The 26,416-nt window shown below is 45.2% G+C and overlaps 1 protein-coding gene across 1 annotated transcript in view; it reads left to right on the forward strand.

Annotated features, from left to right (window-relative positions):
- POU2F1 (POU class 2 homeobox 1) overlaps positions 1-26,416 on the forward strand; it is a 218,896-nt gene that overhangs the window by 162,275 nt on the left and 30,205 nt on the right. Inside the window, 8 exon segments of the mRNA XM_056559889.1 lie at positions 284-378; positions 5,183-5,356; positions 9,367-9,508; positions 10,929-11,074; positions 12,791-12,970; positions 19,254-19,365; positions 20,320-20,653; positions 24,659-24,747. Of these exon segments, the coding sequence (XP_056415864.1) occupies positions 284-378; positions 5,183-5,356; positions 9,367-9,508; positions 10,929-11,074; positions 12,791-12,970; positions 19,254-19,365; positions 20,320-20,653; positions 24,659-24,747 (1,272 nt within the window).

The raw sequence follows: 26,416 nt of genomic DNA on the forward strand, positions 1-26,416 counted from the left end.
GCATACGTTTCGGTCCGGTTTGGAGACATATACGTTTTTTTGTACAGAAACGGGATACGGGACCCGTATTGCAAAAACAAGATGTGAATGCAGCCTCTGACAATTAAGATAAATGGTTTCCATATTAGGTGCATTACATTATGCACAGGACTTGGCCAGGGTTACATGGCCGCCTGGGGGCACCTTGGTGGGTGACGTATTTCGGGAGCTGTAGGTTTGTTGTCTTCTAGTGATGGTTGTAATGATCGGCCATTTTCATGTCTTCTTCTCTCTCTCTCCTCAGGCCTCCTGCAGGCACAGAATCTCTTAACACAGCTACCTCAGCAAAGCCAAGCCAACCTCCTGCAGTCTCAACCAAGCATCACCCTCACCTCACAGGTCAGCCCCGGACCCCCAGACCCCTACAGCACCTACAGCTTTATACAAGAAAGGGTTCCCGTTCCTGCAATATGTTCACCGCTGTGCAATGCCGGCTCAGCTCTGCTACAACGTCAGCCTGTCTGTGACTGAGCACGGGTAGCTTAGTGAACTCTATATAAGAGGCAACTTCTTTACCTGTACACTTAAAGGGGTACTCCGGTGGAAAAAATCTCATTTTAAATCAACTGGTGCCAGAAAGTTAAACAGATTTGTAAATTACTTCTATTAAAAAATCTTAATCCTTCCAGTACTTATTATGGGCTGTATACTGCAGAGGAAATGCTTTACTCTTTAGATTTCTCTGATGTCACGAGCACAGTGCTCTCTGCTGACCTCTGCTGTCCGTTTTGGGAACTGTCCAGAGCAGCATATGTTTTCTATGGGGATTTTTCTCCTGCACTGGACAGTTCCTAAAATGGACAGCAGAGAGCACTGTGGTCGTGACATCAGAGAAATCTAAAAACAAAAGCATTTCCTCTTTAGTATACAGCCCCTAAAACGTACTGGAAGGATTAAGATTTTTTTTTTTAATAGAAGTAATTTACAAATCTGTTTAACTTTCTGGCACCAGTTGATAAAAAAAATACAAAGTTTTCCACTGGAGTACCCCTTTAAAGGGGTACTCCAGTGGAAAAAATAAAATTTTAAATCAACTGTTGCCAGAAAGTTAAACAGATTTGTAAATTACTTCTATTAAATCTTTACCCTCCCAGTACTTTTTAGCAGCTGTTTACTATAGAGGAAATACTTTTCTTTTTGAATTTCTTTTTTGTCTTGTCCACAGTGCTCTCTGCTGAAATCTCTGTCTATTTCCGGAACTGTCCAGAGCAGGAAAAAATCCCCATAGCAAACATATGCTGCTCTGGACAGTTCCTGACATGGACAGAGGTGTCAGCAGAGAGCACTGTGGACAAGACAAAAAAGAAATTCAAAAAGAAAAGAATTTCCTCTGTAGCATACAGCTGCTAATAACTACTGGAAGGGTAAAGATTTTTTAATAGAAGTAATTTACAAATCTGTTTAACTTTCTGGCACCAGCTGATTTAAATAAAATAAAAAATTCCACTGGAGTACCCCTTTAAAACATCTACAGCTGTCACACACAGAGTTGAGCTTAGGTTGCCTGGTTTACATATTGCAGTAACTTAAAATGGTACTCCGCTGGAAAATATTTATTTTATTTTATTTTTTTAAATCAACTGGTGGCAGAAAGTTAAACAGATTTGTAAATTACTTCTATTTAAAAATCTTAATCCTTACAGTACTTATTAGCTGCTATATGCTACAGAGGAAGTTCTTTTCTTTTTGAATTGACCACAGTTCTCTCTGCTGACACCTCTGTCTGTATCAGGAACTGTCCGGAGCAGGATAGGTTTGCTATGAGGATTTGTTCCTACTCTGGACAGTTCCTGACATGGACAGAGGTGTCACCAGAGAGCACTGTGCTCAGTCTGAAAAGAAATCCAAAAAGAAAAGAACTTCCTCTGGAACAAACAGCAGCTGATAAGTACTGGAAGGATTAAGATTTTTAAATAGAAGTAATTTACAAATCTGTTTAACTTCCTGGCACCAGTTGATTTAAAAAAATAAAAAAAAGTTTTCCAGTGGAGTACCCCTTTAATTATTAAGAGTATCACACAGAGGTGTAGCAGAGCTGAGCTTTTATAATCCAAGCTGTCACGCCCCCTCCCATAGACTTGCATTGAGGGGGCGGGGCTATGACCTAATGAGCTCCCGGCTCCAGCGTTCAGAACAGTTTGTTCCAAACGCTGAGCAGCAGAGTACCTCTTTAAAAGCATTTCACACGGATGTAGCAGAGTTGAGCTTGATGTTTCACGTTCCATGGTTTGTATATTGCAATAACTGTAATGGAAGCATCACTCACGGATGTAGCAGAGCCGAGCTTGTTTTCCATGCTGCATTGTTTGTATGTTGCAGTCGTAGTACACAGATTGGCATAGGGCCGAGTTTATTGCAGTAACTAAGAAACATCACACGCAAATGTAGCAGAGCTGAGCTTGATATTTAAGTTGCATGGTTTGTGTATTGTTTTGTAGTATCAGAAGCATCTCATACCGTATATACTCGAGTATAAGCCGAGTTTTTCAGCACGATTTTTCGTGCTGAAAACGCCCCCCTCGGCTTATACTCGAGTGAACTCTCCGCCTGTCAATCCCTTAATCAGTGGTCTTCAACCTGCGGACCTCCAGAGCTTTCAAAACTACAACACCCAGCATGCCCGGACAGCCGATGGCTGTCCGGGCATGCTGGGTGTTGTAGTTTTGAAACCTCTGGAGGACCGCAGGTTGAAGACCACTGCGGACTTAGTCATCATGCAGCCCCCCCTTTTGTTTTGTACTGTCCTCCCCTCGGCGAGAAGTTAGGGTGAGCTGGTCCGGGCCATCTATGCTGAAGGGACTGTCCGGTGGGGAGGGTTAGTCGTTGCGGGCTGTCCATTTTCACCGGGGGAGGGGCCTCTTCTCCGCACTTCGTGCCCGGCCCCGGACTAGTGACGTTGCCTTGACGACGACGCACAGGGACGTTCATGCGCAACGTCCCTGTGCGTCGTCGTCAAGGCAACGCACTAGTCCAGGCCCGAAGCGCGGAGAAGAGGGCCCCCCGGTGAAAATGGACAACCCGCAACGACTAACCATCCCCACCGGACAGTCCCTGCAGCATAGATGGCCCGGACCAGCTCACCCTAACTTCCCGCCGAGGGGAGGAGAGTACAAAACAAAAGGGGGGGGGGGCTGGATGATGACAAAGGCCGCAGTGGTTTCAAAACCACAGGTTGGAAACCACTGATGAAGGGATTGACAGGCGGTGATGATGAAGGGTGGGGGATGATGACGGGGGTGTTAATGACGGGGGTCTGGATGATTACATGGGGGGGATGATGTATTTCCCCCCCCCCCCCCCCCCCCCTAGGCTTATAGTCGAGCCAATAACTTTTCCTGGGTTTTTGGGGTAAAATTAGGGGCCTCGGCTTATATTCGGGTCGGCTTATATTCGGGTCGGCTTATACTCGAGTATATACGGTACTTGGTTTCCAGGCTGCACAATGTGTGTGCTGCAGTCGTATTACACACGGATGTAGCAGAGCTGAGCTTGGTTTTTCCAGCTGTTGTATGGTTTGTGTATTGGTTTTTCCAGCTGTTGTATGGTTTGTGTATTGGTTTTTTCCAGCTGTTGTATGGGTTGTGTATTGGTTTTTCCAGCTGTTGTATGGTTTGTGTATTGGTTTTTCCAGCTGTTGTATGGTTTGTGTATTGGTTTTTCCAGCTGTTGTATGATTTGTGTATTGGTTTTTCCAGCTGTTGTATGGTTTGTGTATTGGTTTTTCCAGCTGTTGTATGGGTTGTGTATTGGTTTTTCCAGCTGTTGTATGGTTTGTGTATTGTTTTTTTCCAGCTGTTGTATGGTTTGTGTATTGGTTTTTCCAGCTGTTGTATGGTTTGTGTATTGTTTTTTTCCAGCTGTTGTATGGTTTGTGTATTGGTTTTTCCAGCTGTTGTATGGGTTGTGTATTGGTTTTTCCAGCTGTTGTATGGGTTGTGTATTGGTTTTTCCAGCTGTTGTATGGGTTGTGTATTGGTTTTTCCAGCTGTTGTATGGGTTGTGTATTGGTTTTTCCAGCTGTTGTATGGGTTGTGTATTGGTTTTTCCAGCTGTTGTATGGTTTGTGTATTGGTTTTTCCAGCTGTTGTATGGTTTGTGTATTGGTTTTTCCAGCTGTTGTATGGTTTGTGTATTGGTTTTTCCAGCTGTTGTATGGTTTGTGTATTGGTTTTTCTAGCTGTTGTATGGGTTGTGTATTGGTTTTTCCAGCTGTTGTATGGTTTGTGTATTGGTTTTTCCAGCTGTTGTATGGGTTGTGTATTGGTTTTTCCAGCTGTTGTATGGGTTGTGTATTGGTTTTTCCAGCTGTTGTATGGGTTGTGTATTGGTTTTTCTAGCTGTTGTATGGGTTGTGTATTGGTTTTTCCAGCTGTTGTATGGGTTGTGTATTGGTTTTTCCAGCTGTTGTATGGGTTGTGTATTGGTTTTTCCAGCTGTTGTATGGGTTGTGTATTGGTTTTTCCAGCTGTTGTATGGTTTGTGTATTGGTTTTTCCAGCTGTTGTATGGTTTGAGTATTGGTTTTTCCAGCTGTTGTATGGGTTGTGTATTGGTATTTCCAGCTGTTGTATGGTTTGTGTATTGGTTTTTCCAGCTGTTGTATGGTTTGTGTATTGGTTTTTCCAGCTGTTGTATGGTTTGTGTATTGGTTTTTCCAGCTGTTGTATGGTTTGTGTATTGGTTTTTCCAGCTGTTGTATGGTTTGTGTATTGGTTTTTCCAGCTGTTGTATGGGTTGTGTATTGGTATTTCCAGCTGTTGTATGGTTTGTGTATTGGTTTTTCTAGCTGTTGTATGGGTTGTGTATTCGTTTTTCCAGCTGTTGTATGGGTTGTGTATTCGTTTTTCCAGCTGTTGTATGGGTTGTGTATTCGTTTTTCCAGCTGTTGTATGGGTTGTGTATTGGTATTTCCAGCTGTTGTATGGTTTGTGTATTGGTTTTTCTAGCTGTTGTATGGGTTGTGTATTGGTTTTTCCAGCTGTTGTATGGTTTGTGTATTGGTTTTTCTAGCTGTTGTATGGGTTGTGTATTGGTTTTTCCAGCTGTTGTATGGTTTGTGTATTGTTATAACTTAGGAGCATCACACACTGTGCCTGAGGAATAATACCAGCCCCCTTTTTAATATTTTTTTCTCCCATTTACAGCCAGCAACCCCCACTCGCACGATAGCTGCGACCCCTGTACAGCATCTTCCACAGAGCCAGACAACACCAAAGCGAATCGACACTCCGAGCCTGGAGGAACCCAGCGATCTGGAGGAGCTCGAACAGTTTGCAAAGACTTTTAAACAAAGACGCATCAAACTTGGATTCACTCAGGTAAGAGCACAGGGGGTCGGCGTGCACCTTCTCCCTCCCTCCCCACTTATCAGCCCCCCCTGTCTGGGGGAAGACATCACTTAATAAAAGGCTATTTCCTTGCCCTATAGCTTAAAAGCCTCTGTATTTTTCTCAGCGGGGTGCCTACTCTTACCGTGGTGCGGTACTGCGCACAAATGTAGCTTTTCACACTTTAAAGGTTAATACTCCTAAAAGCGGCTCGCGAGCACGTGACCTTTCCAATCACAATTAAGTGCGTGAAATTGCACAAAGAAGTATATTAAATATCCGCTCCCATCTCCGTCCTCATACATAAGGGCTGGGAATGGGGTGCAGGATAGTTTTGGGATTTTAAAAAAAAATTATTTTCATTGGAGATTTTACATCTCCCCTGGTGCGATGGTTGCTCAGCACCACCAAGTGGTAAAGTCCTTTTTACATACAGCGAATGAATAATGTTGTTCAGTTCACGCAGACAGAATCTCGGCCTCTCGGATGGTTCAGGACATCATCAGTAAATTGCAAAAGATAAATTCGGAACCAGCGCAGTATTGTGCAATGAATTAAAAGGGGGTTATCCAGGAAAAAACATTTTTTTAATATATATATATATATATATAAACTGGCTCCAGAAAGTTAAACAGATTTGTAAATGACTAATATTAAAAAATCTTAATCCTTTCAGTACTTATGAGCTTCTGAAGTTAAAGGGGTACTCCTGTGAAAAACTTTTGTAAATTACTTCTATTAAAAAATCTTAATCCTTCCTGTACTTATTAGCTGCTGAATACTTCAGCAGAAATTATTTTCTTTTTGCAACACAGAGCTGCCTGCTGACATCATGAGCACAGTGCTCTCTGCTGACACCATTTTAGGAACTGTCCAGAACAGCATATGTTTGCTATGGGGATTTCCTTTTACCCTGGACAGTTCCTAAAATGGACAGCAGAGAGCACTGTGCTCATGATGTCAGCAGAGAGCTCTGTGTTTCAAACGGAAAAGAATTTCCACTGTAGTCTTCAGCAGCTAATAAGTACAGGAAGAATTAAGATTTTTTTTAATAGAAGTAATTTACAAATCTGTTTAACTTTCTGGCACCAGTTGATTTAAAAAAAATAAAGTTTTTCACCGGAGTCCCCCTTTTAAGGTTGTTCTTTTCTGTCTTAATCCTCTCTGATGACACCTGTCTCGGGAACCTCCCAGTTTAGAAGAGGTTTGCTATGGGGACTTGCTTCTAAACTGGGCGTTTCCCGAGACACGTGTCATCAGAGAGCACTTAGACAGAAAAGAACAACTCAACTTCATCAGCTCATAAGTACTGAAAGGATTAAGATTTTTTAATAGAAGTAATTTACAAATCTGTTTAACTTTCTGGAGCCAGTTGATATATAAAAAAAAGTTTTTTCCTGGATAACCCCTTTATAGGGGTACTCCACTGGAAAACTTTCTTTTTTTATTTATTTATTTTTTAAAACCAACTTATTTATTTATTATTTATTTATTTATTTTTTTTAAACAAACTTGTGCCAGAACGTTAAACAGATTTGTAAATTATAAACAAAAAGAGAAGCACGTACGCGCACTCACCGCTCAGTGGAGACAATTCAGTGTGGGAGTCGCGGTTCACGGGCAGCCGGATCACAGCATCAGCGCAGGTGGTACGGCGCTCAGAGGCTACGCCACGTGAATGCGTGCTTCTTCCGGCCTCAAAGTTACGTCATCGCGCCCGGTATTTATCAGCAGCGATATAGAGAGGTTACCATAGTAACAGTAAACAAAAGGACAGGGAGTGAATTGGGTCAAAAAGGAACTGACACCGCATGTAGGTGTAGAAGAGAAGAAGAAAATAAAACCAATCAGGTAAGTGAAGACCTAAAAACAAAAAAATGGGGAGAAAGATTGGAGGGAGGGGACGGGGAACCCGAGCAATGATGAAAAGGTAGTGGCTATAAAGCAACTAAAAATATAGAAAATATCTAGAACAGAATACTAAAAAATAAGAAGTCGTGCAAGAATAAATACTACGTAATAGCCAATACTGTGGTCCCTCAACATACGATGATAATCCGTTCCAAATGGACCATCATTTGTTGAAACCATCGTATGTTGAGGGATCCGTGCAATGTAAAGTATAGGACAGTGGTTTACATCCTGCGGACCTCCAGATGTTGCAAAACTACAACACCCAGCATGCCCGGACAGCCAACGGCTGTCCGGGCATGCTGGGTGTTGTAGTTTTGCAACATCTGGAGGTCCGCAGGTTGTAGACCACTGTTAGAGGAAGTTGTACTCACCTGTCCCCGCCGCTCCGGACCCGTCACCGCTGCCTGGGATGTCGCCTTCCATCGCTGTCGCCGCGTCCCCGGGGTGTCCCCGACGCTCCGGCAAGGCCTCTGCTTCCCCGGCATCCTCGCTCTCCGTCGCCGACATCACGTCGCTACGCACGCCGCTCCTATTGGATGACGGGACGGCGTGCGCAGCGACGTGATGACGACGATGGAGAGCGCCGACGATGCAGGGATCCGGAAGAGGACGCGCCGGAGCCCCGAGGACAGGTAAGTGATCGTCAGCTTCATACTTCATATCTTCGTATGTGCACCCCGCAGGAGATGACTATATAGGTTGCCGAGAGTGCGCTGCATCCTAGCTAAGGTGAAGTTGCCTCTTTTGTGTGCTCTCCCTTTTCTTGTCTCACCAAATTTGTAAATGACTTCTATTTAAAAATCTTAATCCTTCCAGTACTTATCAGCTGTTCCAGAGGAAGTTCTTTTCTTTTTAAATTTCTTTTCTGTCTGACCACAGTGCTCTCTGCTGAAACCTCTTGTCTATGTCAGGAACTGTCCAGAGTAGAAGCAAATCCACATAGCAAACCTCTCCTGCTCCGAACAGTTCCTGACATGGACAGAGATGTCAGCAGAGAGCACTGTGGTCAGAGAGAAAAGAAATCCAAAAAGAAAAGAACTTCCTGTTATACAAAGAGCAGCTGATGAGTACTGGAAGAATTATGATTTTTAAATAGAAGTAATTTAAATCTGTTTAATTTTCTGGCACCAGTTGAAAAAAATTGTTTTCCACCGGAGTACCCCTTTAAATGCTGCAGCATGGCATAGTCCATTTACGCTGCAGATTATTATTTTTTTTTTGGATTGGATTTAGGATTTATCATCCACTTTTTACTTTTAACATTCTATTTTCCGCACAGAAATTATTTGCAGAAAATCCACATCTGCCGCGTCTGGCTGCACCCATTAGGGATGCGCTGACACTTGGAGAATTTGTTGCAGCAGCCTCCTTTTGTCTTCAATGGGATTCTGCTGCACTGTTCACACTGCTGAATTTCTGCTAGGATATGCATTGCCGTCTATGGAGATGTCACATGACAACTTACTTGCTTTATTTTGCAGCAGCCATGTTGTGCATCCGGCTGTGGGGGGTCACAATGTAACCACATTGACAATGATTAGATGCAATGTCCCAATGCAATCTTTATTTTTAGCGACCATAGTTCCTGTGTAGCCTTGGACTTTAAAGGAAACATGCACAGGATATTCTGGGGGCGGAGGGGCACGAACGCTGGGACTCCCCGCGACTAACTGCATGGGGCTGCAGCTGTTCCATGCAGGAGGCTCGCCGGCTGCAGCAAGATGCAACGGCCGACACGTCTCCTCCATGTTTCTGTATGGGAGAGCAGGGGATGCAGCGTTCGTGCATCCCAGTCTCTCCCATAGAGCTGTATGGGGGGGGGGGGGTTTACTGCGCGGCAATGCCGGGCCCGGTACAGGAGATCTCGGGGAGTCCCAGCGGTCGGACCCCCCCCCCGCGATCAGACACTAATACTGTGGATAAGTTTATTTCACTGCAGATCTCCTTTAAAGAAAGCATTAGCATAAATGACATGTGGTTTTCGGAGGGGGCCCTGATGCCAATAAATTCTGCCAGATTTCAATATTATCTCATAATACTTAACGTTAACCTATTCTCTTAATTTTTTTCATTTACTTTTTTCCTAGGGTGATGTGGGGCTTGCTATGGGCAAACTCTATGGAAATGACTTTAGCCAAACTACTATTTCTCGCTTCGAAGCCTTGAACCTCAGCTTTAAAAACATGTGCAAATTAAAGCCTCTCCTGGAAAAATGGCTGAATGATGCAGGTAAGTGTGGGGTTAAGTTGTAATCTTGGGATAAACTCTCTTAAAGGAAAACTGTCACCAAGTTCACCCACACTAAACCTAATACACTGGGTTATAGTGCGGGTGAACAGGAGTCCATGCATGGGTCACTTACTTTTTTAGGTTTTCTTGTCGCCGAGTTGTCGCCCGCTAAAGTTCCGTTATTTTGGCCTTCACTTGCGCCCTGAAGGCAGGTCCTCTGCCGGCAGCCTTGCTTTGGGTCCCGGAGGAAGGAGCCTTGGCCTGCCCCCCTTTTTCACGTATTCATTTTCCCCCTGAGCGCATGCGCTGAATTTTTTACCCACCTCCCACGTCCTGATTACATGACAACTGTTTGTCAGGACAGCGCTCTGTGCAGTGTAACTGCGCATACGCCGGTCCCTCGCTACTCCCGGAAGTCTGGAGTAGCAGGACCTTAGAAAGAAGTGCTCCTGGGTGTAGCGAGGGACCGGCGCATGCGCAGTTACATTGCACAGAGCGCTCTCCCGTCACACAGCTCTCACATCATCAGGACGTGGGAGCTGGGTAAAAAATTCAGCGCATGCGCTCAGGGGGGTAACGGATATGCGAACAAGGGGGGGGGGGGGGGGGGGGCGGATAAGGCCCCTTCCTCCGGGACCCAAAGCAAGACTGCCGGTGGGGGCCACAAGTGAAGGCCAAAATTACGGAAATTTTAGCAGACGACAAGAAAACCTAAAAAAGTAAGTGACCCATGTATGGACTCCTGTTTGCCCACCTGTGTATTGGGTTTAGTGTGGGTGAATTCTGTGACAGTTTTCCTTTAAGTGAATGTCCGTTCATATTTATTAAAAAATTTTTAATTCTATATAAACACAAAATTCCCAGCGTGTCCAGATTAGAGATGAGCGAACTTACAGTAAATTCGATTCGTCACAAACTTCTCGGCTCGGCGGTTGCTGACTTTTCCTGCATAAATTAGTTCAGCTTTCCGGTGCTCCCGTGGGCTGGAAAAGGTGGATACAGTCCTAGGAGACTCTTTCCTAGGACTGTATCCACCTTTTCCAGCCCACCGGAGCTCCGGAAAGCTGAACTAATTTATGCAGGAAAAGTCAGCAACCGCCGAGCCGAGAAGTTTGTGACGAATCGAATTTACTGTAAGTTCGCTCATCTCTAATCCAGATAGCTGAAGGCACACTGGTTATGAAACGCCGGTATTAGATGTGTTTAGGAAGCTGAACACATTGCTTTCATAGTATTCAGCTTCCCTGGTCATATATTGTGTATTATAGTGTCTGCCTCCAGCTGTTGCAAAACTACAACTCTCAGCATGGCCGGACAGCTGGGAGTTGTAGTTTTGCAACAGCTGGAGGCACACTGGTCGTGAAACACTGCTCCAGTGAGTGACTGATTTGTTTATTTTTTTTTCTATGTCTCTCCCCAGAGAACATCACGTCAGATTCTGCTCTTTCGAGCCCAAACGTCATGAACTCCCCGGGTCACGGGCTCGAGGGGCTGAACCGCAGGAGGAAAAAACGCACCAGCATAGAGACCAACATACGCGTGGCCTTAGAGAAGAGTTTCCTGGAGGTCAGTGCTGGAAAGGTGACTCCTTGTCACTACTTTTTGGTATCTGCTGGATTGAGATATCGGCTGCTAAATGTGCAGTCCCGAAAACCTCAGACGGCACTAATGAGAATTCTGTCTCATTGGGACCTTGTGTCGGTCTAATAAGTCTTTCCCAACCAGGGTGCCTACAGCTGTTGCAAAACTACAACACCTAGCATGCCCGGAAAGCCTTCGGCTGTCCGGGCATGCTGGGAGTTGTAGTTTTGCAACAGCTGGAGGCACCCGGGTTGGGAAACACTGGTCTAAATCAACGATGAAATCAATATTTACATACTGCTTGGCGTATATGTGGACATTGATGTGGATGATAATTTGGTTCGGCACAAGGTCTTCTCTATAAGTTTATTAACCTTTAGAAGCTCAAAAGTCGCCCTGACCTAGTCCTGCTCACACAGTTGAGTGTTTGTTATAGTTCTCTGAGCTGAACATGGCAAAAGCACAATTCCGTGTCAGATTTCAGCTAAAGAGATCTTCCCCCAACTGTTGCAAAACTACAACTCCCAGCATGCCTGCATATTCACAGTCTGTCCGGCATGCTGGGGTAGTAGTTTTGGAGAAATTGGAAACCTGTTCTATTGCAAAGCTACAACTCCCAGCAATTCCCTGCTGCAAAGCTACAACTCCCAGCAATTCCCTGCTGCAAAGCTACAACTCCCAGCAATTCCCTGCTGCAAAGCTACAACTCCCAGCAATTCCCTGCTGCAAAGCTACAACTCCCAGCAATTCCCTGCTGCAAAGCTACAACTCCCAGCAATTCCCTGCTGCAAAGCTACAACTCCCAGCAATTCCCTGCTGCAAAGCTACAACTCCCAGCAATTCCCTGCTGCAAAGCTACAACTCCCAGCATGTCCCTGCTGCAAAGCTACAACTCCCAGCATGTCCAGCAATTCCCTGCTGCAAAGCTACAACTCCCAGCATGTCCAGCAATTCCCTGCTGCAAAGCTACAACTCCCAGCATGCCCAGCAATTCCCTGCTGCAAAGCTACAACTCCCAGCATGCCCAGCAATTCCCTGCTGCAAAGCTACAACTCCCAGCATGTCCAGCAATTCCCTACAACTCCCAGCATGTCCAGCAATTCCCTACAACTCCCAGCATGTCCAGCAATTCCCTACAACTCCCAACATGCCTGCACTGCCACTTGCTATGGTCAATATTGGTCAGTAAATTCAGAGTTTAGTGAAAAGCCTAATAGTCTTCTGTAGCCATCATACTGGAGGCCAATCTGATACCTCCAGTTGCCCTGGCTACCATCGGCACCCTGCAGTAGCATTGTGGGGTGCCACTGGTGGCCCCCTTCCTTCGTCACCCTTTTAGATGCTGTAGACGCTACTGACCGCAGCATCTAAAGGCTTCACTGTCAGGAGCGTAGAAACATCCCGCTGCGGATGACGCATGTGTCATCTTTATGACATACCTACTACATAATTTTGCTAAAAGGGGTTAAAAATGGTGAGCAGCAGAAAGGTTAGAAAGTTTCAGAACATGTATAGGAAATTACTATTTCTTCTTGCAGAGATAAGGAGTCTTATAAGAATGTAGATACCTGTAGATGGCGCTAGAGGCGGTGTCTTCCCTCGGGAGCAGAGATGTTTTACCTTCTTTAATCTACATAAGATTATCGTGTGTGCGGATGACATTCACTTCATCCTCCTCTAACGTTTGGATTTCTCCTACAGAACCAAAAGCCTACCTCGGAGGAGATCACCATGATTGCCGACCAGCTGCACATGGAGAAGGAGGTGATCCGTGTTTGGTTCTGTAACCGGCGTCAGAAGGAAAAAAGGATCAACCCTCCCAGCAGCGGTGGATCCAGCCATTCTCCCATTAAAGCAATGTTCCAAAGTCCGACTCCTTTGGTAAGGCTTCAAGATGGGGGTTGTTTTAGGGCCAACAAATGTTCGGTTAATAAAATAGAAATTGGGCGAATGCTACCTCCAAAATACTGGGTGAAAGCTGACATCATGTCCTACAGGAAATATGGGGGGGAGGGCAGCAGAGTTTCTATAAAGCTGCCTATACAGATACATTAGAGGTCTCCTGAATTTCTGCTGTCTGCCCCATAGCCGACAGCTGTTGCTTCTGACTCCCCCATACATATGCACACTCCTCTCTATGGACACCTCTTCCTCCTGACTCCCCCATACATATGCATGCTCAGCTGTCTTTCTCCTAGCTCCCCATATATATGTACGTCCCACTCCCCTGCATACACATGCACGCTCCTCTCTACTGACACCTCTTCCTCCTGACTCCCCCATACACATGCACGCTCCTCTCTACTGACACCTCTTCCTCCTGACTCCACCATACACATGCACACTCCTCTCTACTGACACCTCTTCCTCCTGACTCCCCCATACACATGCACGCTCCTCTCTACTGACACCTCTTCCTCCTGACTCCCCCATACACATGCACGCTCCTCTCTACTGACACCTCATCCTCCTGACTACCCCATACACATGTACGCTCCTCTCTTCTGACACCTCTTCCTCCTGACTCCCCCATACACATGCACGCTCCTCTCTATGGACACCTCTTCCTCCTGACTCCACCATACACATGCACACTCCTCTCTACTGACACTTCTTCCTCCTGACTCCACCATACACATACACGCTCCTCTCTATGGACACCTCTTCCTCCTGACTCCACCATACACATGCACACTCCTCTCTACTGACACCTCTTCCTCCTGACTCCCCCATACACATGCACACTCCTCTCTACTGACACCTCTTCCTCCTGACTCCACCATACACATGCACGCTCCTCTCTACTGACACCTCTTCCTCCTGACTCCACCATACACATGCACGCTCCTCTCTACTGACACCTCTTCCTCCTGACTCCACCATACACATGCACACTCCTCTCTACTGACACCTCTTCCTCCTGACTCCACCATACACATGCACGCTCCTCTCTATGGACACCTCTTCCTCCTGACTCCACCATACACATGCACACTCCTCTCTACTGACACCTCTTCCTCCTGACTCCACCATACACGTGCACGCTCCTCTCTATGGACACCTCTTCCTCCTGACTCCACCATACACATGCACACTCCTCTCTACTGACACCTCTTCCTCCTGACTCCACCATACACATGCACGCTCCTCTCTACTAACACCTCTTCCTCCTGACTCCACCATACACATGCACGCTCCTCTCTATGGACACCTCTTCCTCCTGACTCCACCATACACATGCACGCTCCTCTATATGGACACCTCTTCCTCCTGACTCCACCATACACGTGCACGCTCCTCTCTATGGACACCTCTTCCTCCTGACTCCACCATACACATGCACGCTCCTCTCTATGGACACCTCTTCCTCCTGACTCCACCATACACATGCACACTCCTCTCTACTAACACCTCTTCCTCCTGACTCCACCATACACATGCACGCTCCTCTCTACTAACACCTCTTCCTCCTGACTCCACCATACACATGCACGCTCCTCTCTATGGACACCTCTTCCTCCTGACTCCACCATACACATGCACGCTCCTCTATATGGACACCTCTTCCTCCTGACTCCACCATACACATGCACGCTCCTCTCTATGGACACCTCTTCCTCCTTACTCCACCATACACATGCACTCTCCTCTGTATGGACACCTCTTCCTCCTTACTCCACCATACACATGCACGCTCCTCTGTATGGACACCTCTTCCTCCTTACTCCACCATACACATGCACGCTCCTCTCTATGGACACCTCTTCCTCCTGACTCCACCATACACATGCACGCTCCTCTCTATGGACACCTCTTCCTCCTGACTCCACCATACACATGCACGCTCCTCTCTATGGACACCTCTTCCTCCTGACTCCACCATACACATGCACGCTCCTCTCTATGGACACCTCTTCCTCCTGACTCCACCATACACATGCACGCTCCTCTCTATGGACACCTCTTCCTCCTTACTCCACCATACACATGCACGCTCCTCTGTATGGACACCTCTTCCTCCTGACTCCACCATACACATGAACGCTCCTCTCTATGGACACCTCTTCCTCCTTACTCCACCATACACATGCACGCTCCTCTGTATGGACACCTCTTCCTCCTGACTCCACCATACACATGCACGCTCCTCTCTATGGACACCTCTTCCTCCTGACTCCACCATACACATGCACGCTCCTCTCTATGGACACCTCTTACTCCACCATACACATGCATGCTCCTCTGTATGGACACCTCTTCCTCCTGACTCCACCATACACATGCACGCTCCTCTGTATGGGCACCTCTTCCTCCTGACTCCACCATACACATGCACGCTTCGCTCAGCTCGACAGCTATTCCTCTTATCTTGCAGTAGTTAAGTCTACTGCACGAATTTATACAGTGTCCTTGCAGTGAACAGGTTAAACCTCAACATATAGTATTTTTCCAGCCCTCCTTCTGTAGTAACCATTCTATATCATTCCTTTTGTTTTGTTTGAGTTGACTGGTTGGGTGTTTGACTGACTAAAACAATAAATAGTATTGAATGATTTATCCAGCGATCAGAAGTCAATATACGGAGGGGCCACAGCTTATAAATACCTGCAGGTTTTATAGCTCCGCTCTGGCTGTTTGGTCGGGGTAATTGAGCGACAGGGAGCAGGTGATCGCTGTCAATGTGTAACTGCACGTGAAGCGGCACGTTTCACCCCACTGCACAGATCGTAACACGCCAAATGGCTTAATGGTGGTGGTGCTGCTGGTTGTGTGTCAGGTGAGCCTCCCCATCCCCTTCTCTGTGCCCGGCCATAAAATCTGAACACCTGCTCAGTCTTTGCTTCTGCGCCTTGATGTCGATGGGTGTCCTGCCTGACCCACGCACTCATGTATAAGGAATGTGCAATTATAATTATTATTGTATTGACGTTAGTTGTAGATGTTGGGGCCTCTTAAACTTACGTCTCCGCTAAAGCCCAGACGTCTCCTCCCCTGTAGGGTGGTTTATGTTGTTATCTCTGTGATTCCTCTTAACCCCGACACTTGACATTGGGAGATTTTGGTGACCTCTGCACACACTAGACCACTGTTCTCCAACACATGGCTCTCCAGGTGATGCAAAAACTACAATCCCCAGCCTGCAGCTATCAGGACATGATGGCAGTTGTAGTTTTGCAGCAGCTTGCGAGCCACAAATTGAGGATCACAGACACATTCTCAGTGTTTCCCAACCAATGTGCTTCCAGCTCCTGTATGGAGCCCCGGCTCTCCTCCACAACTGCGCGTTATGACCCCCGGCCAAAACGACCCCCGTCCCCTCCCCCCGTCCCATCTATATACAGTAGTAAAAAAAAGTATTTAGTCAGCCTCCAATTGTACAAGTTCTCCCACTTAAAATGATGAGAGAGGCTGTAGTCTTCATCATAGGTTATAACCTCAACTATGAGAGGCAGAATGAGAAAAAAATCCATAAAATAACATTGTCTGATTATTACAGAATTTATTTGCAAATTATGGTGGAAAATAAGTATTTGGTCAATAACAAAAGTTCATCCCAATACTTTATTATATGCCCTTTGTTGGCAATGACAGAGGTCATACGTTTTCTGTAAGTCTTCACGCACTGTTTCTTGGTATTTTGTTCCATTCCTCCATGTAGATCTCCTCTATAGCAGTGATGTTTTGGGGCTGTCGCTGGGCAACACAGACTTTCAACTCCCTCCAAAGGTTTTCTATAGGGGTTGAGATGTGGAGACTGGCTAGGCCACTCCAGGACCTTGAAATGCTTCTTACGAAGCCACTCCTTCATTGCCTGGGTGGTGTGTTTGGGATCATTGTCATGCTGAAAGACCCAGCCATGTTTCATCTTCAATGCCCTTGCTGATGGAAGGAGGTTTTCACTCAAAATCTCCTGGTACATGGGCCCCATTCATTCTTTCCTTTACACGGATCAGTCGTCCTGATCCCTTTGCAGAGAAACAGCCCCAAAGCATGATGTTTCCACCCCCATGCTTCACAGTAGGTATGGTGTTCTCTGGATGCAACTAAGCATTCTTTCTCCTCCAAACACGACAAGTTGAGTTTTTACCAAAAAGTTCTACTTTTGGTTTCATATGACATTCTCCCAATCCACTTCTGGATCATCCAAATGCTCTCTAGCAAACTTCAGACAGGCCCGGACATGTACTGGCTTAAGCAGGGGGACACATCTGGCACTGTGTGATTTGAGTCCCTGGCGGCGTAGTGTATTACTGAAGGTAGCCATTAATACAGGTAACGAGTGGAGGACAGAGGAGACTCTTAAAGAAGAAGTTACAGGTCTGTGAGAGCCAGAAATCTTGCTTGTTTGTAGGTGACCAAATTCTTATTTTCCACCATCATTTGCAAATAAGTTCTTTAAAAATCAAACATTGTGATTTTATGGATTTTTGTTTTCTCATTTTGTCTCTCATAGTTGAGGTTATAACCTATGATGAAAATTACAGCCTCTCATCTTTTTAAGTGGGAGAACTTGGTGGCTGACTAAATACTTTTTGCCCCACTGTAGCTCTAAGGGAGATCCGAAGATTACCGAATGGCTCTCCCATAGAGCTATATGGAGGAGGCGTGGTGGCCCCCGCTTCGGGCGGGGATCATGACGCGTGGCTGTGGAGGAGAGCCGGGGCTTAATACAGGAGATCGCCGAGAGCCCCAGCACTCGGACCCCCTGCGGTCTTAAACTTTAATTTTTTTGTCCACAATATTTTTCCTTTTAGGCAGAAAAAAATTATAATTTGCAATAAAAACTTTAAAAAATAAATGTTGATTAACTAAAATGTTGAAACATAAATAAAATAATAAAACAAACATAATTGGCACCACCACATACATAAGGGCTTTTTTTCACACAATAAATTTAGGAAGCCGGGTTCATACGGCAGAATTTCTGCATGAAAAATCTGCATGGATTTATAGCATATTTACTTCAATGGAAATCCTGCAGCAGAAATTCTGCTGTGTTGATGGGACAGTGGAATCCCATTGAAGTGTATTGGCTATAAATTAATGTAGAATTCAGTGCAGAAATTCTGCCATGTATAGATTTATGTATGCAGAATAACTTTCCAATTGCATGTTATTAAAAAAAATATGCTTCTTTCTATTTAATTTTCCACTTTGAAAAAATTACCACTAGAGGTCTCCCTACCCCTAGTCCTGGCCTACCCTTAGTCCTGGCCGCAAGCCCTTTTTATAAATCTCAGACTCGTGCTGGAGTCCTAAATCTCAGACTGCAGCCGGGACACAGACAAGCTCAGCTGGCAGCTCTGAATCTTCTCCTCTCTGTTTACAACTGCATGTGCAGAGAGAAGAAAGATCAGAGCTCAGATAGTAAAATGAATGAGGGCCTGCAGTAAGGCAGAGTCAGGAGTATGCCCTGCTGTGCTATGAGCACAGTGCTGGCTCCTGCCTGTCTGATTGACAGGCAGGGAGCAGTGCTGAGCTTGTCTGTGTCCTGGCTGTAGTCTGAGATTTAGGACTCCAGCATGAGCCTGAAATCTATAAGTGGAAAATTAAATGGTCAGAAGCATATTTTTTAACGACATGCAATTGTCATACATTAATCTATAATATATCAAAAGGTTTTTTTGATGAAAGGTACCTTTTATTCATTGCTATACAACAGCTGCAGGTAGAAAATAGGATAGAGCAGTGCTTCCCAACCATGGTGCCTCCAGCTGTTGCAAAACTACAACTCTCAGCATGCTGGGAGTTGTAGTTTTGCAACAGCTGTGTTGTGAAATACTGCTTTATAGCACACCCTCAGAAGTAGCAGCAGCATGGAGGACATCATAGAGCATTCTGTGAGTTGTAGTTTTGCAACAGCTGGAGGCACCCTGCTTGGGAAGCACTGGGATAGAGAGAGAAGGGTCTATGCAGCTCGGCAAAGCCAGGGTGACTTTGTGATTAAAGTGCTAGAGCTTATTTCCTATACCGATCTACATAGGGAAAAAGATGTCCGAAGGATACATGTGCTGAGGAGACTTCTTTCTATTTATAGACTTCTTGCTCCAGTCATCTTGAGCAGAATGATGTCAACCAATAGTGATAAATTATATCCATGAATATTGATTTGGATTATACTGAGCAGTACAACAGTGTTCTGATATATTTCTCTTTTTTTTAGGTGGCCTCTACACCAAGCCTTGTGACGAGCAGCGCAGCGACCACCTTAACTGTAAACCCTGTGCTGCCATTAACCAGTGCATCTGCGGCTGTGACCAGCTTCTCAGCTACAGGTAAGTTCACACATAGGTGATTACAATGGAGTATATAACAAGAGGTGTCTGTGTGTACATTAGTTTTCCTGTACTTATCCTGAGGTGTACTCACTATTCTGCTGGTGGGCTCACTTATCCCCAAAGGATAGGGGATAAGATGCCTGATCGCGGAAGTCTCGCCGCTGGGGACCCCCGTGATCTTGCACGCGGCACCCCGTTTGTAATCAGTCCCCGGAGCGTGTTTGCTCCGGGTCTGATTACCGGCGATCACAGTGCCGGCGGCGTGTGACGTCACGCCCCCGCCCCCGTATGACGTCACGCTCACGCCCGTAGGCTTGCATTGAGGGACGGAGCGTGATGTCACACGGGGGCGTGACGTCACAAGCCGCCGACACTGTGGTCGCCAGTAATCAGACCCGGAGCGAACACGCTCCGGGGACTGATTACAAACGGAGTGCCGCGTGCAAGATCACGGGGGTCCCCAGCGGCTGGACTCCCGCGATTAGGCATCTTATCCCCTATCCTTTGGATAGGCTCTGTGCACTGAGGACAAGCAGGGCTCTGTACGCTGAGGACAAGCAGGGCTCTGTACACTGAGGACATGCAGGGCTCTGTACGCCGAGGACAAGTTGGGCTCTGTACACCGAGGACAAGCTGGGCTCTGTATGCCGAGGACAAGCAGGGCTCTGTGCCCCGAGGCTCTGTGACATGCTCCCAGGCTCACACAGCAGGCTGATTGACAAGCCAGAAGCCTGCACAGAGTCCTGCTTGTCCTCCCACATTTCCTGTATTTGGACAGAGGAATACAGACAATAGCTGCAGGGACAACGTTCCTTCACCCAAAAATATACACATTTTTTAACCAATATATATTACGGATATTCATATAATAGTATTATCTACATTATATCAAAGGTTTTTGCATAAGACGGGTACACTTTAAACTGCATTTTTTTTTTCATGTGTATAAAGGCACAACAGGAACGCCCACAGCCAACACAGCAACCGTGATATCTACTGCGCCCCCCGTGTCCTCTGTCCTGACGTCCCCGTCTCTAAGCCCCCCGTCATCAGCTTCCGCCGGAACTACAGAAGCATCCAGCGCCAGCGAAACTGGTACAACGCACACCGCCCCCACCCCCATCTCCTCCGCATTGACTTCTGGCCAAGTGGTGGTGACGTCATCCGGAATCCACACTGCAGCAGCCACAGCACTACAAGGAGCAACACAGCAAAGCTTTGCTGCCATGGCCGCCGCAGCCGGTCTCAACCCTGGCTTGATGGCATCCTCACAGTTTGCTGCTGGGTAAGAATGAGTTTTTATCCCAAATTTTCTTGAATAGTTTTTTTGAGTCCCATGTCAGTGTTCCCCACTGTGGCTCCATTCTTTACAAAACTACAACTCCCAGCATGCACTGGCAGCCAATGGCTGTCAGGTCGTGCTTGGAGTTGTAGTTCTGCAATGGATAGGGGACACTTGCCGTAGTGTTATGTATACAGTGGGGCAAAAAAGTATTTAGTCAGCCACCAATTGTGCAAGTTTTCCCACTTAAAAAGATGAGAGGCTGTAATTTTCATCATAGGTTATAACCTCAACTATGAGAGACATAATGAGAAAAAAACATCCATAAAATCACATTGTCTGATTTTTAAAGAATTTATTTTTTGCAAATTATGGTGGAAAATAAGTATTTGGTCACCTACAAACAAGCAAGATTTCTGGCTCTCACAGACCTGTAAGGGTGCGTTTACACGGCCGTCTGTTTCCGTTTTTTTATCCTCGCTTCGGTTCCGTTCTTGCAGGCTGTAAACAGATTTAAAAAGTTTTAAAAAAAAATCCCATTCATGTCAATGGGATTTTTTTTACAAACCGTTTACATCTGTTTGTACCCGTCTGCACTCATTTCCGTCTTAGTTTTTTTTTATGGCAGAAAAAACGGCATATGCAGTATTTTTTCTTCCGTCAAAAAAAAACTGAAGAAAAAAACGGATACAGTAAATTTAACATTGAAGTCTATGGAATACGGATGAGCCTTTAATTTCATCCTTTTACATCCATTTTTGTTTTTTTCAATGCGTTTTTTTGATCCGTTTTTTGTTTTTGTTTATTTACTGAACAATAACTGATCCAAAAGGATAACATCCGTTTGCATCTTTTATTGTCCATTTTTTTTTTAAAGTCTGTTTTTATTTTTTGACGGGAGAAGAACGTGACGGGTCTAGACAGCCGTGTGAATGCAGCCTAACGTCTTCTTTTAGAGTCTCCTCTGTCCTCCACTCATTACCTGTATTAATGGCTCCTGTTTGAACTTATCAGTATAAAAGACACCTGTCCACAACCTCAAACAGTCACACTCCAAACTCCACTATGGCCAAGACCAAAAAGTTGTCGAGGGACACCAGAAACAAAATTGTAGACCTGCACCAGGCTGGAAAGACGGAATCTGCAATAGGCAATCAGCTTGATGTGAAGAAATCAACTGTGGGAGCAATTATTAGAAAATGGAAGACATATAAAACCACTGATAATCTCCCTTGATCTGGGTCTCCATGCAAGATCTCACCCCGTTATGTCAAAATGACCACAAGAACGGTGAGCAAAAATCCCAGAACCACACTGGGGACCTAGTGAATGACCTGCAGAGAGCTGGGACCAAAGTAACAAAGGCTACCATCAGTTACACACTACGCCGCCAGGGACTCAAATCATGCAGTGCCAGATGTGTCTCCCTGCTTAAGCCAGTACATGTCCGGGCCCGTCTGAAGTTTGCTAGAGAGCATTTAGATGATCCAGAAGAGGATTGGGAGAATGTCATATGGTTAGATGAAACCAAAGTAGAACTTTTAGCTAAAAACTCAACTCGTGTTTGGAGGAGAAAGAATGCTGCATTGCATCCAAAGAACACCATACCTACTGTGAAGCATGGGGGTGGAGACATCAGGCTTTGGGGCTGTTTTTCTGCTAAGAGACCAGGACGACTGATCCATGTAAAGGAAAGAATGAATGGTGCCATGTATCGTGAGATTTTGAGTGAAAACCTCCTTCCATCAGTAAGGACATTGAAGATGAAACGTGGCTGGGTCTTTCAGCATAACAATGATCCCTAACACACCGCCCGGGCAATGAAGGAGTGGCTTTGTAAGAAGCATTTCAAGGTCCTGGAGTGGCCTAGCCAGTCTCCATATCTCAACCCCATAGAAAACCTTTGGAGGGAGTTGAAAGTCTGTGTTGCCCGGCGACAGCCCCAAAACATCACTGCTCTAGAGGAGATCTGCATGGAGGAATGGACCAAAATACCAGCAACAGTGTGTGAAAACTCTGTGAAGACTTACAGAAAACGTTTGCCCTCTGTCATTGCCAACAAAGGGTAAATAACAAAGTATTGAGATGAACTTTTGTTGTTGACCAAATACTTATTTTCCACCATAATTTGCAAATAAATTCTTTAAAAATCAGACAATGTGAGCTTATGGATTTTTTTTTTCTCTTTCTGCCTCTCACAGTTGAGGTTATAACCTATGATGACAATTACAGCCTCTCATCTTTATAAGGGGGAGAACTTGTACAATTGGTGGCTGACTGAATACTTTTTTGCCCCACTGTATATCAGCCATTTTTGGTGGCAGCATTTTTTTTTGTTATTTTTTTTCATTGCCTTTTTTTATTTTTATAATATTATTATTATTATTTTTGCCCATGACATAGCCCAATGGAATTGCTTTTGGGATGAGATTTTTTGCTGGGCAAGTAGAATTTTTTTTTTTTTTTTAATAGCACCATTAAATTTTACATAATGTACTAGATTATTAAATTGAAAAACAAATATACAAATATTTTTTATTTTATTTCTTTTTATTTCATGTGTAAGGCTTTCACTGTGTGGTACAAGAACAAATACTGAAAGCATATGTTTTTCTACTTTTGCTAAATAAAACCTTTTTATTTTTTTTACATATTTTTGATAAGGTAGTTGTTTATTTTTGTTTGTTTTTTGTTGTTTGTTTTTTGTTTTTTTTTTATTTTATTAATTTGCTTTGCATCACCCTATTCTGACCCCTATAACTTTATTTTTCTATGAATGAAGCTGTGTGGCGGCTCCTTTTTATTCAGGGTAAGCTGGTTTTATTGATACCATTTTGGGGTAAATAAGAACATTTTGATCTTTTTGTATTCTGTGTCATTGGGTGGAGGCGTGGTTACCAATTGTGGTTAGCTTTAAAAAATACATGCTTTATTTATTTTTAATTGCAGATTTCTTTAGTGCTGCAAATAATGTGTTTTGTCACTTATCTGGGCATCTCCACTGCAAATATCTGCTGCAGATTCATGCATTTTTAAATAAATCTGTATTTAAAAAAAAAAAAAAAAATAATGATTTTAGCTTCTGATTTTCAAGGCTGAATTTACTGCTTCTTAACTTTGTGTGGGGAAATCCCTTTATATGGTGGTACCAACTATGTTTTTTTATTTAAATTATATTTTTTATTTTATTTTGTCAACAATTTAGTTAACTTTTTTTTTTTTACATTTTTATTGTAAATTATATATATTTTTCTATATATTATTTTTTTTCTCCCTCAATACCAAAAGGGTTACATTTGGTCTTCAATTACCCAAAAATCCAACAGTGCCCCTGATCTCATTGTGTCAGGGAAACTGTGTGACAGAGAGACCCTTTTGTCTGATGGCTTAAATCGGGGGGTTTTCTAACCAGTGTGCCTCCAGCTGTTTCAAAACTACAACTCCCAACAGGCCTGGACAGAAAAAAACCTTTATCTATATGGCTTCTTTTTTTAAAATAATTATTATTATTATTTATTTAAATTGAAATATTTTTTTCAACATTAGTTAATTTTTTTTATTGTCTATTATTATATTTTTTTACCTTCCCTAATACCAGATGGGTTTCATCGGGTCCCCAATTGCCCAAAAACCTAACAGCGCCCCGCCAACCCCCCTGCCTTCTACTTGGTGGCTTAGATCAGTTTTTTTTTTTTTAACCAGTCTGCATCCAGCTGTTGCAGAACTACAACTCCCAGCATGCCTGGACAACCTTTGGCAACAGCTGGAGGCTTATTGGTTTGGAAACGCTGGCTTAGACAATGGACGACGTGTGCCTGACCTCAGGGTGACTTCCTGAACGTGCAGCATCTGCTCGCCGTCATATGTATATTACGGGCGTATAACATGCTGCGGCACGCTCCCTTTGTGTGGCTCCTTGTATAAGGATTGGGGATTTTCTTTCTTTAGTTTTTTTCATTGTCCTCCTTTATGTATAAATGATGTGGTTTTTGTGTCTTTTGTTCACAGAGGTGCCTTATTCAGTCTCAATCCAGGGACGTTGGGCAGCGCTATCAGCCCCGCTCTGATGAGTAACAACACGCTGGCAACAATACAAGGTCAGTCGGGCAACTCAGATCTCCTGATCCTAAAGATGTGTTTATATACGAAAGTACCTGATTAGAAGGGATTAAGCAGAGCGGAGGCCGCACCCATAATAGTAATAATAAGAGTAAACCTGTCTATCAATGAACAGTGCAGTTTTTATTGTGTCCCTTTTAGTGTATATTTTACTGATTGGGTCGTCCTGAAGACCATTTCCATTTCCACATACCGTATATACTCGAGTATAAGCCGAGGCCCCTAATTTCACCCCAAAAACCTAGGAAAATGTATTGACTGGAGTATAAGCCTATGGTGGAAAATACATCATCCCCCCCATCATCATCCATCATCCCCCCCCACTCCCCCGTCATCATCCATCATCCCCCCCCCCCCCCTGTCATCATCCATCATCCCCCCTGTCCATATCCCCCCTGTCATCATCCATCATCCCCCCTGTCATCATCCAGACCCCCCTTTCGTTGTCTTCTCACCTCCCCAGTTGTTGCTCTAGTAGCTGTAGGGACCATGTGGGGAGGGTGGGCCGGGCCGTTGTAATTCACTGCAGGGACTGTCCGCATTCTGGTGGTGAGGGCGTGCCGATCCAGGCCATCCTTCTTAACCGGGAGGCCCTCTACTCCTCTCCGGGCCGTGCCCGGACTAGTGACGCTGCATTGATGACGACTCTCAGGGACGTCCGTGCGCAGTAGACATCCTTGCACAGGGACGCCCTTGACGTTACATGTCTGCTGCGCACGGACGTCCCTGTGTGGCGGCGTCAATGCAGTGTCACTAGTCTGGGGATGGCCTGGAGCCGAGAAGAGGGCCTCCCGGTGAAGATGGACGGCTCGGACCGGCTCACCCTCCCCACCGGAATGCGGACGGTCCCTGCAGTGACTTGCGACCGCTCGGCCCACCCCAAATCTCCCAATAACGGACACTTACAGGGAATAAAAAAAGTGTCCTCTATTGAGAAATGTCCCCTATTGGGAAAAGAGGCTCAAAAATCTTTCTAAATGACGGAATATTGTCCTGTACTCACTGCAGAGTAATTACCTATAAAACATGATAAAAAGCAATATTACAGTATAATCTCCCAGTGACGTTTAATCTCCCCTTATCCATCCCCTGTATCATTTCATCCCCCTTTATACCCTGTGCTACCTTATTCCCCCTGTGCCACCTTATTCCCCCTCTGCCTTGTGCCAAATGATCCCCCTTTTACCCCCTGTACCCCGTAATTTCCCCTTGATAACCCCCCGAGCCATTTCTTTCCCTCTTTATTATCCTCTGTGTAAATTCATCACCCCCCCTCTTTATGAAGTGGCACAGGGGGATAAAATGGCACAGGGGGTGGTAAAGAAGAGGGGGGGTGATGAATTTGCCTACGGGTAATTAAGGGGGAATGAAATAGCACAGGGGGGATCAAGAAGAAATGATGTGGCACGGGGGAATCGGGGAAGGAGGGGGGTGAATGATGTGGCCGCCGGACGTACAGAAGCAGGAGACTGTTTAAACATTGGTCTCCTGCTTCTGTGCTGGGGCTGCTGCAGAGGGGGCCTTGGCCCCTTACTGGGGTATTGGCTGTACCCCCTGATGGTGCCCCTGTGTACAAGGTAGGGCCGGCATATAAGCCTAGTTGTCCCCTATTGGGAGTGTTTTGTTACTTATTGGGAGTGTTTTGCC

Source organism: Hyla sarda, chromosome 2 (genome assembly GCF_029499605.1).
Source record: "Hyla sarda isolate aHylSar1 chromosome 2, aHylSar1.hap1, whole genome shotgun sequence".
Classification (NCBI taxonomy): domain Eukaryota; kingdom Metazoa; phylum Chordata; class Amphibia; order Anura; family Hylidae; genus Hyla; species Hyla sarda.